The 13236-nt window shown below is 39.5% G+C and overlaps 1 protein-coding gene across 2 annotated transcripts in view; it reads left to right on the top strand.

Moving 5' to 3' along the window:
• Window positions 1-2273: 2273 nt before the first annotated feature.
• The window catches only part of med23 (mediator complex subunit 23), a 51584-nt gene continuing 40621 nt past the window's right edge, over window positions 2274-13236 (top strand). The window contains exons 1-12 of one of the 2 annotated variants that reach the window (XM_073855818.1): window positions 2274-2486; window positions 3791-3822; window positions 3929-4016; window positions 4548-4672; window positions 5001-5112; window positions 5372-5470; window positions 7177-7278; window positions 7399-7468; window positions 7575-7687; window positions 9443-9538; window positions 9975-9992; window positions 12715-12915. In XM_073855818.1, the coding sequence (XP_073711919.1) occupies window positions 2403-2486; window positions 3791-3822; window positions 3929-4016; window positions 4548-4672; window positions 5001-5112; window positions 5372-5470; window positions 7177-7278; window positions 7399-7468; window positions 7575-7687; window positions 9443-9538; window positions 9975-9992; window positions 12715-12915 (1140 nt within the window). In that variant the 5' untranslated portion in view covers window positions 2274-2402. The remainder of the gene's footprint in view (window positions 2487-3790; window positions 3823-3928; window positions 4017-4547; window positions 4673-5000; window positions 5113-5371; window positions 5471-7176; window positions 7279-7398; window positions 7469-7574; window positions 7688-9442; window positions 9539-9974; window positions 9993-12714; window positions 12916-13236) is intronic. The other variant, XM_073855819.1, reaches the window with a different exon arrangement.

Here is a 13236-nt window from a genome sequence, read left to right as displayed (position 1 = left end):
ATCTTTAAATTATTTCACTAGAAGGAAGATACTTCATGAAACACTCCATAACGCACTAACTTATCCTTACGAAAATGAACCACGGTTTTACTAATAGTAATCAATACAGCAAAAAAACATGGTTACTACACTTTTACCACACACACACACAAAAAAAACATGGTTAATTTTCGTACGTGTGGCGAGTCAATTATTTACAGTGATAACTTTTAGATTGATGGTAACTATCTTATGGTAGTCACTGTTTTCAGCAAATATTAACTGATAGGATTCAGGCTTTAAGTGTGAATGTGAATTAATCTCTGATATTTAGAGGGATAATTTTTCAGATAAAAAAAGATGTTGGAAAGTATAGACACCCTATGCAACCTCTATGGTGTGGTTACATAGTTTTCACGTAACCCTGATACGAACACTTGGGAGATGTGTAAAGACTGTGTATAACCCCTAGTTATTATAGAGCACTGCAGGCAATTAAAAAAATGTAGCTAAAATTGTGTGTGGGGGGTGTAAGTTCAGAAGACCCTCAAGACTTTGTTTTCATTTTCACAAAATGGCTTTATGCAAACAAACTATATAAAGTATAAAAGTATTTAAAGGGTTAAAATTCTGACCGTGAATGAATGTTTCATATTTCAGGTCTGATTCTGGGTAAAAAGCTGAAGTCGGTTAAAGTGTAAAAAAGATCATATATAATATTTTATGTCAGTTTTTGACATGGACATTTTCGTCCTCTGTTGAACTAATGTATTTTTTTAAACAAAATCTGAAACTGTTCACAAATAAAAATGCATCAAAATTAAGGTTGTTGTTAATCACATATCCAAGACTGTAATAATTAGTATATGTAAAATAATTTAAAAACATTATTAACATTATTTTCATAAACAAACAACTGTGGCATCATGTAAACAAATTGGCATTTAAAGAGTTAAAATTCTAAAAAAAATTAATGCATGTTTGGTATTTATGATCAGAAAATCATAACTATGAGAAAAATATCAATAGTGCACTGTTTTAGGGCACTGACATTTTTGTCCATTTTGAATGTAAGTATAGATTTTTAAATTGATGCACAAGCCACAAGGGTTAAAAAGAGCCCAAAATTATAGGCCTCTAGACCAAAGAATGTTATATTAATTTAAACGTGCACCACTCACACTCAAAAAGAGCCCTTTGCCAGGTAGGGGTACAAGTAAACATGTAATTCATCTGTTGAGGATCTAAAAGTAACAGCTCGTTTTACAGTACAACAGAGCTGTATTCTCTCCTCTTATGCACGCACGCACGCACGCATGCACACACACACACACACACACACACACACACACACACACACACACACACACACACACACACACACACACACACCAAGTAGTGGGGATTTTTCATGAACTTTTATTGTTTTTACACTGAGCTAATTATATGTAACCCCAAATCTAAGCATACAGATCTGTACACATTTGTAGATGTTTTTATTAGTTAAGCATGATTTAGTACATGTATTACGACTTTTCTCGTTATATAATTCTCCAAACTCTGTTGACACATTGAAAGAAAGATAGGCAACTTGCTTCAAACAGTATATTTAATATTTATTTATATATAGATCTTAGAGCACTTTTAAGAATGTCTTTATTTTAATGTAGTGAGATGAACTGAGGTAAAAAAAATAAATAACTTTATTTTATTGTGTACACTTTATTTTTATTACAGTTTTTTCAAATTGCTTACATGACTCCATTTCTCAAAACTCTACACACAATAATACCACCAAACATGCACACAAAATGCAAATTGTCACACATCTCTTTCAAACACTTCCAACACAGTTGACACTTCATTCAAAACTATTTCAACTTTTCTATAAATGGTATAAATGGTATTTCTGTGTAACTCTACACATAAGCATAACATAATTAGCCACATACACACAAACTACACACAGATGTGAAAAATGTAAATGTAACTACCCTCTTGTGTCTTTTGCTTGTGATGGGGCATGCCAGGGATGGATACTTTAGATGCTACTTTAATCAGAGAGAACAATGCTTTTAGTGTTGATGAGGTTTCATATCGAGACCCAAACAGAAAACAGCATCCAAACTATTTTTTTTATACAAAGAGCGCAAATAAGAATTCAGAGGCACCCTGATAAAGATAACTTTCCAATATAAGTGTTTTAAAATATATATATTTTTAAATATTTAAAAATATAGTGTGTTATTTTTTTATTACTGAAAAAATATCTGGGCAGGAACTTTCGCTGTGATTACTTGTTTCACACCGGACTGTTTCAGCGGCGCACCGGCTCAGTTTGCGTCTCTTCAGTTCTTCTGTTGTGTTCATGAGAGCATCAATACTGCACTAATTCATCATAAACCAACACACTTTACACATGGATGTTTAAGTTCACGATTTATTCTCCTGAGAGCATGGCGGTGCCAATGGAAAGTCAACTGCAGAGTATTTTTGAGGATGTAGTGGTGAGAGATTTTGTGTGATCATTTCATCAATTTATTCAATAGAGAACCTGATGTTTCATTTAATGTATTACAAAGAAACTTTTATGCATGTGACACTATCTGTTAAATCCAGGCTAAAGTCCCATAATCTAATTCTGTTTTTGAATTGACCCTATTAAGTCAATATTAAAGATATAAAGATTATATTTTCACAAAGTGTTCTTTACGTTATGTAAGATGATTTTATGTAGAAAACATCCACTAAAAATTGTCTTTAGCTGGGTGTTAGAACAAAAGTTTAGAAAGATCGATTTGAGTTGGTCAATGAAGAACAGAGACAGAGAATGACACAAATACAAGATGTATCAGTCAAATAAAGTCAAAGTCTTTATTTCACGGGGGTTCATTTACAGATAAAAGAGGAAATACAAACAAGTCAAAACTGATTATTTAGGAGAGAACAGGGAAGTAAAACACTAAACAAAACGGTTAATAATAAACTTATAAACTTATAATATATTTTTAGAGCCTAAACAAAAACAGCCACACATAAACACAAGACAACAAATACATAACACAAAAGACATACAAATATAAAATACAAATATCAAGTAAATGCTACCATAAAAAATGAGTTTTAAGACGAGATTTAAAAGTGCTTTATCTCATTCGGTAAAGCATTACATCGTTTTGGAGCTAATGAAGAGAAAACCCTATTGTTCATCAAGCTCAACCTGGTGGATGCAATACTTTAGATGGGGTGCATGATTTTTGAAAAACACTTTGGAACAGGGAGTCAGGTCGAGTACCAAAACACACTTGTAGCCATTCAGCAGTAAGGGGTGTGTCTACTAACCAACATCGTTGCCTGGGTTGCGTATGTGTGGGGTGGGTCTGTCAAAAGAAGGTCCAGATTCTATTGGGGTAGGGGCGTGTTTGTTTAGGTGATTTCAAATATCAACATTGGACTTCAATGATCATGCACCCCGCCTTTAAAAGACCCGTTTCAGATGAAGGTCACACACTGGACTATAGGGAATTAAAAGCTCAGATAGATATTGAGGTATGCAACCGGGCATTAGCTGGTCAGCATATGATAGACAGCAGGAAATATACTGTATTTAAGGAATAAAACTAACAGTAAAAATTCACTCAATACAATACAGTTGATATGATTCAACTTAATATGATTGTTCTTTGCTATGATGAACATCATTAATATAAGTGTGGATGAAATCTTAACACTGGGTTTTCACAGGCCTGGGTCACATACATACATACATGTGCGAAAAATAAATACATTTGTTTTGTTGTTTTTACATCAGAAAACTGAAGTGATTGACGAGGCGTTTTCTGGGTGAGTAAATGAGAGAGATTTTAAATGTCTGCCAGAATTATGAACCTGATAACTTGTGATGTATTTGTGGGTTGTGTGTTATATTGTGTATCTGTGTCGTTCACAGGATGTTTATGGACAGTCCTGAGGATGAGAGAACTAAACTAGTGAGCTGTTTAGGAGCGTTCAGACAGTACTGGAGTAGTCTGCCTCAGGTCAGTATATATAACTCATTTTCATTTAAACAGTGTCATGAAAAATATATTTGATTATACCACAGGGCTGTTGAATGCATTATTTTGATTGGTTGAGAAATGTTCCAGCGGTGTTGATTATTTTTCTGTAAAATGCACACCTGACCTGTCAAATGTTTAAGGAATGATTTCTATGTATTTATTTATCTATGGGCGGACTGAGCTGTTGGTTACAATTCACAACCTCACCACTAGATGCCGCTAAAATCTACAGAGTGCATCTAGTGCATCGCTTTAAAGACAGAAACAGCCATACATTTTAAAATAAATTTTATTTTGGCCAAAATGGTAGTCAATAAGGCATTGTTCATATATTTCCCAACATTCAGCTATACCTCAATGATTCAGTTTACTTTACTTTTCCATGTGTGATGATGTACCATTGCCGACACATTTCTATAGGGATTAATGTGTGATATCTGGAGTGTTGTGAGGTCTCTATATATGTAGTTTATCCAGGACTAATATGAAGTGTGTGTGATGTCACTACAGGAGTCACATGACCAGTGTGTGCAGTGGATTGTGCGCTTCATTCATAGTCAACACAGTCCCAAACGCATCTCCTTTCTCTATGACTGTCTGGCAATGGCGGTGGAGACCAACCTGTTGCCTCCCAGGTAAACACTGCTCGGGTCTGTTCTGATGTTACTTTAAAAATGCGGCCTCTGACCGACCTGCTTCTGTCAAAATTGATTAGACCCTGATTATAGACATGGACATTATCACAGATGAGAAGAAGGTTTGTGTACTCAAACATAATACAAGTAGAGGTTCAAATATTTTATTTATTCATTAATTCCAATCTGAAACATAATGATTCAAAAACATCTGTAAGTTAATGACAATGAAATTCCTATTCTGAATCAGGTGATCAAGAGGACAACTCATAACGATATAATTGGTTGGGTTGTATGTCTGCTGAAGTGTATGATTGTGTTTTTTCAGAATGGTTTGTCAGGCGCTCATCAGTTCAGACAGTTTGGAGTGGGAGAGAACTCAACTTTGGGCCTTGACCTTCAAGCTCATCCGCAAAATCATCGGTGGAGTCGACTACAAGGTGTCAGATATTAGTTATTAATCTGTGAACATTAACAGAGATGTCATTGAACGTAATAAAAAAACCCTGCTCATGAAGGTGCTTTTTAAAATCTCAGATTACAGAATGCTTGCATGGATCAGAGGCATTTTTAAAATAATTAATATCATGGAATTTACATGTTAATCTGTTTATCATCTTTACCGTTATCAGCCAATGATATGTTTGTTTGTATGTCTGTTCAATTATTTAAATGCTATTGTCTGTTTTTGTTTATCAGGGTGTGAGGGATTTACTAAAGGCTGTGATGGATAAGATTCAGACTGTCCCAAACTTTGTGAGCTCAGCTGTGGTTCAGCAGATGCTGGCGGCACGAGAGGTAAATAGACAGACACAGAGACACAGACAGACAGACATAGACACATTCAGACATGCAGGCAGACAGACATACATACAGACAGAGACACGCAGACAGACAGAGACACGCAGACAGACAGAGACACGCAGACAGACACACAGACACGCAGACAGACACACAGACACGCAGACAGACACACAGACACGCAGACAGACACGCAGACAGACACGCAGACACACAGACAGGTACGCAGACACACACGCAGACACACACGCAGACAGACACGCAAACACGCAGACAGACACGCAGACAGACACGCAGACAGACACGCAGACAGAAACGCAAACACGCAGACAGACACGCAGACACACACGCAGACACGCAGACACACACGCAGACACACACGCAGACACGCAGACAGACACGCAGACAGACACGCAGACAGACACGCAGACAGACACGCAGACAGACACGCAGACAGACACGCAGACAGACACGCAGACAGAAACGCAAACACGCAGACAGACACGCAGACACACACGCAGACACGCACGCAGACACGCAGACACGCAGACAGACACGCAGACAGACACGCAGACAGACACGCAGACAGACACGCAGACAGACACGCACACAGACACGCACACAGACACGCACACAGACACGCACACAGACACGCAGACACACGCAGGCAGACAGACAGAGACACAGACAGAAACACAGACAGAAACACAGACAGAAACACAGAGGCAGAAAGACAGACAGACAGACAGACAGGCAGACAGACAGACAGACAGACAGACAGACAGACAGACAGGCAGAGACACAGACAGGCAGAGACACAGACAGGCAGAGACACAGACAGGCAGAGACACAGACAGGCAGAGACACAGACAGACAGACAGACAGACAGGCAGACAGACAGAGACACAGGCAGGCAGACAGACAGACAGAGACACAGGCAGGCAGACAGACAGACAGACAGACAGACAGAGACACAGACAGACAGACAGACAGACAGACAGACAGAGACACAGACAGGCAGACAGACAGACAGAGACACAGACAGGCAGACAGACAGAGACACAGGCAGGCAGACAGGCAGAGACACAGACAGACACACAGAGGCAGGCAGACAGACAGACAGGCAGGCAGACAGACAGACAGACAGGCAGACAGACAGACAGACAGACAGACAGACAGACAGACAGAGACACAGACAGGCAGGCAGACAGGCAGGCAGGCAGGCAGACAGACAGACAGACAGAAACACAGAGACAGACAGACAGACAGACAGACAGACAGGCAGGCAGGCAGACAGACAGACAGACAGACAGACAGAGACACAGAGAGAGACACAGACAGACAGACAGAGACACAGGCAGAGAGACAGACAGACAGACAGACAGACAGACAGACAGACAGACAGAGACACAGACAGAAACACAGAGGCAGGCAGACAGACAGACAGACAGAGACACAGGCAGGCAGACAGACAGAGACACAGACAGGCAGACAGACAGAGACACAGGCAGGCAGACAGACAGAGACACAGACAGGCAGAGACACAGGCAGGCAGACAGACAGAGACACAGACAGGCAGACAGACACAGACACAGACAGGCAGACAGGCAGACAGACAGACAGACAGACAGACAGACAGACCGAGCGTTTCTGGTGTTTGGTTGTTGTGATGTTTTGTTGATGTTGTTTTGTCTTCTATAAAGGTTGTGGAATACATACTGGACCGTAACGCCTGCCTGCTTCCGGCATATTTTGCAGTAACAGAGATCAGAAAGCTGTATCCAGAGGGGGCGCTCTCACACTGGGTAAAGAGATATGTGCTTAATCAGTGTAATTCTTTCAGATGTGTTTTCCTCTAATTTTGTTTATATTTCGGTAGGCTATATTCTCTGTAGAATACATTTGTTTAATTTTTTTGTTCTCAGCTCTTGGGCAGCCTGATTTGTGACTTCGTTGATAGTTTCAGACCTACAGCCCGAATAAACTCCATTTGCGGTAAGATAAATTCATCTTACAGTTGTGGAACGCAGCCTCTCGTATCCCATTATGCCCCGGGGCAGCATGTTACATGTTTGCAGAAGGATATGTTTGTATGTTTCAGGTCGCTGCAGTCTTCTGCCAGTGGTTAATAATTCTGGAGCGATTTGTAACTCCTGGAAACTCGACCCAACCACCCTGCGTTTTCCACTGAGAGGAATGCTGCCATATGATAAGGTACAACTGATAAATGCTTTGTACTCACAACTCGAATCCTCATCTTTTTTAATAAGCTTCAGCGAAACAGATCAATCTATAAATCTAAATCTTATGCTTACAAGTTACTGTTGGATTGCATCATGTTGTTAATCACGGAGTGAACCCTTTTCTTTTATCGAAAACTTCAGAGAAAAAAATATGATTATGTGCCATGGACTTTTTATGTCTATAATTGTGTAAATACAGTGGCAAGAAAAAGTACCTTTTGGAATTTCATATTTGTTTTATAAATTTGTCATCAAATGTGATCTGATCTTCATGTAAATCAAGGGTATTGACAAACATTAAGGTGCGGTTTCCCAAACAGGGATTATCTTAAGCCAGGACTAGTTTAATTAGAAAATATAACTAGTTTTAACAAACATGCCTTACTAAAAACATTACTTGTGTGCATTTTGAGGCAAAACAAAGGGCACCGATGTATTTTAAGGTATGTTAGTGCAAGTTTGGACCTTTTATTTTAGTCTAGGACCAGTCTAATCCCTGTTCAGAAAACTGCCCCAATGTTTCTTAAAATAATAACACAAAAAATTCTGATCTTTCATGTCTTTATTGAGAACAACCAAAAAAACCTCATAGTGCTTGCGAAAAAAGTATGTGAACCCTTGAGTTAATGACCCTTAAAAAAGCTTATTGGAGTCAGGTTTTAGCACACCTTGAGTCTGGTTAAGATAATAGGTTTGGAGGTGTGGACTACAGCTACTTTATGGATAAAAACCCCTCAAGCTTTTGGAGTTTGCTCTGTACATGAAGGACACGCCTATGTGAACCATGCCTTGCCAAAAAGGAGCTTTCAGATGAGCTAACATCAAGAATTGTTGCTTAACCTAAAGCTGAAAAGGGTTACAAAGTTATTTAAAAGACTTTAGAAATTCACCAGTCTTCAGTTAGGGAAACAATCTACAAATGCTACTCTACCAATAAGTGGGTGCCCAGTCAAGATGATACCAAGAGCACAACGAAGACTCATCAATGAGTTAAAGAAACAACCCCGAATGACAGACAAAGATTTGAAGGCATCATTGGAACTTGCTAGCATCTCTGTTCATGAGTCTACAATACGCTAAACACTGAACAAGCAGGGTATCCATGGCAGGACACCACGAAGGAAGCCACTGCTTACTAAAAAGAACATTGCTGCACACCTAAAGTTTGCAAAAGAACACATTGACACTCCACAGCAGTATTGGCCAGCTTTTAATCATTAAGGGAAAGATGAATTCCCAAATATATCAGACAATTTTTCAGGATTATGTGAGAACGGCTGAAATTGTGTAGAAGGTGTGTGATTCAACAGGACAACAACCCCAAACACCACAGCAAGTCCACAACAGAATGGCTTCAGAAAAACAAAATTCGCCTTTTGGAGTGGCCAAGTCAGAGCTCAGACCTTAACCCAATAGAGATGCTATGGATTGACTTAAAGAGGGCCATACACATGAGACGTCCAAATAATATGACAGAGCTAAAGCAGTTCTGCCAGGAAGAATGGGCTAAAATTCCTCCTCGATGTGCAGGTCTGAACCACAGCGACAGGAAGTGCCTGGTTCAGGTTATTGCTGCCTGTGGTCAACCAGTTATTAATTCTAAGGGTTCACACTTTCCTTTTGTGCTAGAGTAATCAAAGTCACAAAATATCATTAACTAATTTTCAAATCACATGCTAAAGGATGAAATCAGATTCTCCAGTGAGTCTCTGTCTCTTGTGTGTAGGATCTGTTTGAGCCGCAGACGGGTCTGCTGAGATATGTCCTGGAACAGCCGTACTCGAGGGATATGGTCTGCAACATGCTCGGCCTTAACAAACAGGTAACCTCATCTCTTCTTCCCTCCTCTGCCCTGATTGTCCATCTCCTGAGGTGAACACAGAGACGTGGACAGATCAGGTCCTCGTAGTTTCAGTAGTCCCAGCAAACCAATGACCAAAGCTGCTTTGTTGTTTCTGCAAGGCTAATCGCCACAATACTCCCTGCCAAACTAGCTCCTTTATAAAGCGCTGGCTAGATCTCTTTCTCTCTTTCTTACTTTCTCTTTCTTTCTCTCAGTGTTTCTGGTAGATCATTTTGTTGTCTCTGCTGTCTGGTAGGGAGTATTGCCCCACCTATCTCTCTCTCGTCTCTGGGGGTGTGGTTTGGCTTGAATGACGGGGCCTCCTAGTCACTGTATTTGTGTTTTCTTTTCTTTCTTTCCTCCTTTATTTTTGTTCTGTCCTGTCTTGCCTGCCCATCCTCCTCCACTGCTCTAGACCCTGAACATTGCTCAGGTATGTTCACAATCTTACTGTTGTATTGTGACTAACCACAAGACATCATAGCCAAACCAAATTATTTCATCTAATTACAATTGAAAAAGGAAGAAACTCAAGTTCAAGAAGAAAAAAACAAACATAGGGCTTGAAATTACTGACTGCCACAATGACGATTTATAAACTGTCTGAATTAGTCTTCTGCACTCTTTCACATTCTTCACTATTTTCTCCACAAACTTTTTTATGTTCAATTATTTGCAATGATGGACATCAAATCTATTAAATTTTCATTTCTCTACTCTGACATCTTGGCTAAACATTTTGTTTGAGATCACAAACTCAATTCTTTCCAAGTGTGTGTTTAAAGGTCATTTTCAGGAAAACAATGTTTAATCATTTATTTAAAGATTACTTTTGAGTTCTTCCTGCTTTAGATATTGAGGAATTCATCTTTCAGGTTTGTGAGGATTTCTATGGCCAATTCTTAACCTATCTTAGCTTATTTTAACCGTTGTTTTATTTTGCATAACTAAGTCATCTTGAGGTCTCCTTGGAAAGCTGTTGAGGCTTAGATGATCCTATAGCAGCTGTCAGGTTGACTCTTACATCTTTAATGTCCCAAAGCATCATAGGCCTTTTGTGTTTTTCTAACCTTATACTTCTTCATCACTGATGTAACTGGTTGTTGCTGCTTACCACCTCTGTTTTAGGTTAGTAGGGCAAAGCTTCAGGTACATGATCATCTTCCTCACCAACACCTTTACAGTAGAGACTTGTACCTCATAAAATAAGCAGTTATTATATTAAGTATTTATTTTCTACGTTGCTAGAAGCATTGGGAACCCAATTATAGCACTTAAACATGGAAAAAGTCAGATTTTTGTGACATGTCACCTTTAAATAAATTATATATACTGCTCACACATGATATGACGCTTTCCTGAGAATGACCCTTAATCTCTCATGATTGGATTTTAACAACAGTTTCTAAAGTGGATGTCACTTAAATGATGAACATTATACTAAATCTATTTATATATTCATTTTCATCGCTCTGCACTAATATTTGGGTAATTTCCAAAATAAAGAAACAATGTAGAAGACAAAGAATAAACCATAGTCTTTTGTACTTGTAGTCTAAAACACACACACACACACACACACACACACACACACACACACACACACACACACACACACACGCACACACACGAGTGTTCCACTTTAAAGCGTACCTGAGTATGAAGACAATCTGTTAATTTCAAGCCCTGATCGGCGCATGCTGTGTGTGTTTATGCCGCTGTTGTTCTGTTTGTTTGTGTGTTTGTTGGCTCTCTGGGTGTTGTGTGGAGATAATTCACTCCCACATCCCATAAGTAACGTTACTTACACTGTCAGAATGATCCTCAGTAAACATGGCTGAATTTCACAGACATCTGATATTAAAACCCCATGAAATTATTTAGAGTTTTCTGGCTTCTAGTCCATGTCTGTTAGCTTTGTGATCATCTATAAGTACATTGGAATTATTTTGTAATAATCATGTGAACAGTCGCATTAAGTTGAGTAAAGCTTATCTGCAGTGTCCCTTCAAACCATAGTTTAATACTGAAGACCATTGGAAAAACAATCGCCCTTTACCTCCTGTTCAAAAGAAAATGTTTGTCAAGCCATTAAAAATGGTTGAAATAAATGGTTAATGAAATCTAACACCGTCAGTGTTGCTGATGCACACCCAGCAGGGACACAGACAGTAGTGCATTGATCAATCCCTGCATGTTATCTTACAGGGGAAGCTGCTGTATCAGATGGGGGTCTGTGATCTGTGATCTCTTTTATTCTGCACCTGTTGCGCATCAGTATTGACCAGCAGGAGGCATGCTTTCCTCTGCAATATAAATACAGACTGATCTGAGGCCAGACTTGGTATTATCTGTGTGTTTGAAGCACAGATTATTAGGTGATATTTTGCAGCTTTCCCTGCGATCAGGGCTTCTGTGAGCATCTTCACATCATGCGTGTCTGTTTGTTTTGTTGTGATGAGAACGACACCCGGGCGTCCCATTTGTGTTTCATCATCTCGTGTGACCTGGCTGGCTGTGATGATAATGATCTGTGTTCAGTGAGAAAACATTATTATATCCTCTGTCGGTCTCTGGATTGGCTATTACTATAGGAGACCGGAATCAGGATGGTTGTTGTCAAGTCACATTCATGTGCCTGATGCATCATAATGCTGGAGTCAATCCTAAGGCTATACAGTTTGGTCAAAAATTATACTGTGATTTATGTGTGATTTTGAATTATAAACATTTAACATATGTTGTTATGATGGTGAGATATAAGCTCCATCTGCTATATCTGTGCTTTACTCACACGTCGTCATCTTCAGCCACCTGCTATGCAGATCATGACATTAAACATCACATTATTGCTGATCTATTATTTTTGAAATCTAACTTGTGTAATGCTCGACTAATGTGACCACTGTAGCCCAGATCTTATCAAAGTTGTTATTTACTAGAGACAGCAAAAAAAAATTCACTACATGCTGTTATCTCGACTGATAACTCGTGCAAATTAAAACACAATAAAATGACACATGCTGTAAGTAAAGCACAGAAGGTAGAAACTTCTGTGTCTGCTGCAAAGCTTTGTATAAAGTCATAAATGATTCAGCTGGAGGTCTGCTGCCGACAGTTTTTCTGGTATGTGTAAACATGTGGTTCTGTTCCAGCATAAGCAGAGATGTCTGGTTCTGGAAGACCAGCTGGTAGATCTGGTGGTGTACGCCATGGAGCGGTCCGAGACGGAGGAGCAGTTTGATGACGGAGGCACCAGTCAACTCTTGTGGCAGCATCTCTCCAGCCAGCTCATCTTCTTTGTTCTGTTCCAGTTCGCAAGCTTCCCTCACATGGTGCTCTCGCTCCATCAGAAGGTGCAGCAGTCACACATCTTCGCATGTCCCAAATGGTGCCATCAGCCCTCACGGTCCAAAGTAGTAGTTCAGCCAGAAATTTAAAGGCGGAGTCCATGATGTTTGAAAGCCAATGTTAATATTTGAAATCACCTAAACAAACACGCCCCTACCCCAATAGAATCTGGACCTTCTGTTGATAGACCCGCCCCACACATACGCAACCCGGCATTTGATTTGATTTGATTGGCTATAAGTGTGTTTTGGTAGTGGGCCCGTCTCCTTTTCCAACGCGTTTTTCAAGCATCGTGGACTCCGCCTTTAAATCTTTACTCGTTCTCA

Source organism: Misgurnus anguillicaudatus, chromosome 18 (assembly GCF_027580225.2).
Source record: "Misgurnus anguillicaudatus chromosome 18, ASM2758022v2, whole genome shotgun sequence".
In the NCBI taxonomy this organism is placed as follows: Eukaryota; Metazoa; Chordata; class Actinopteri; order Cypriniformes; family Cobitidae; genus Misgurnus; species Misgurnus anguillicaudatus.
This window is presented reverse-complemented; position numbering and strand designations above follow the sequence as displayed.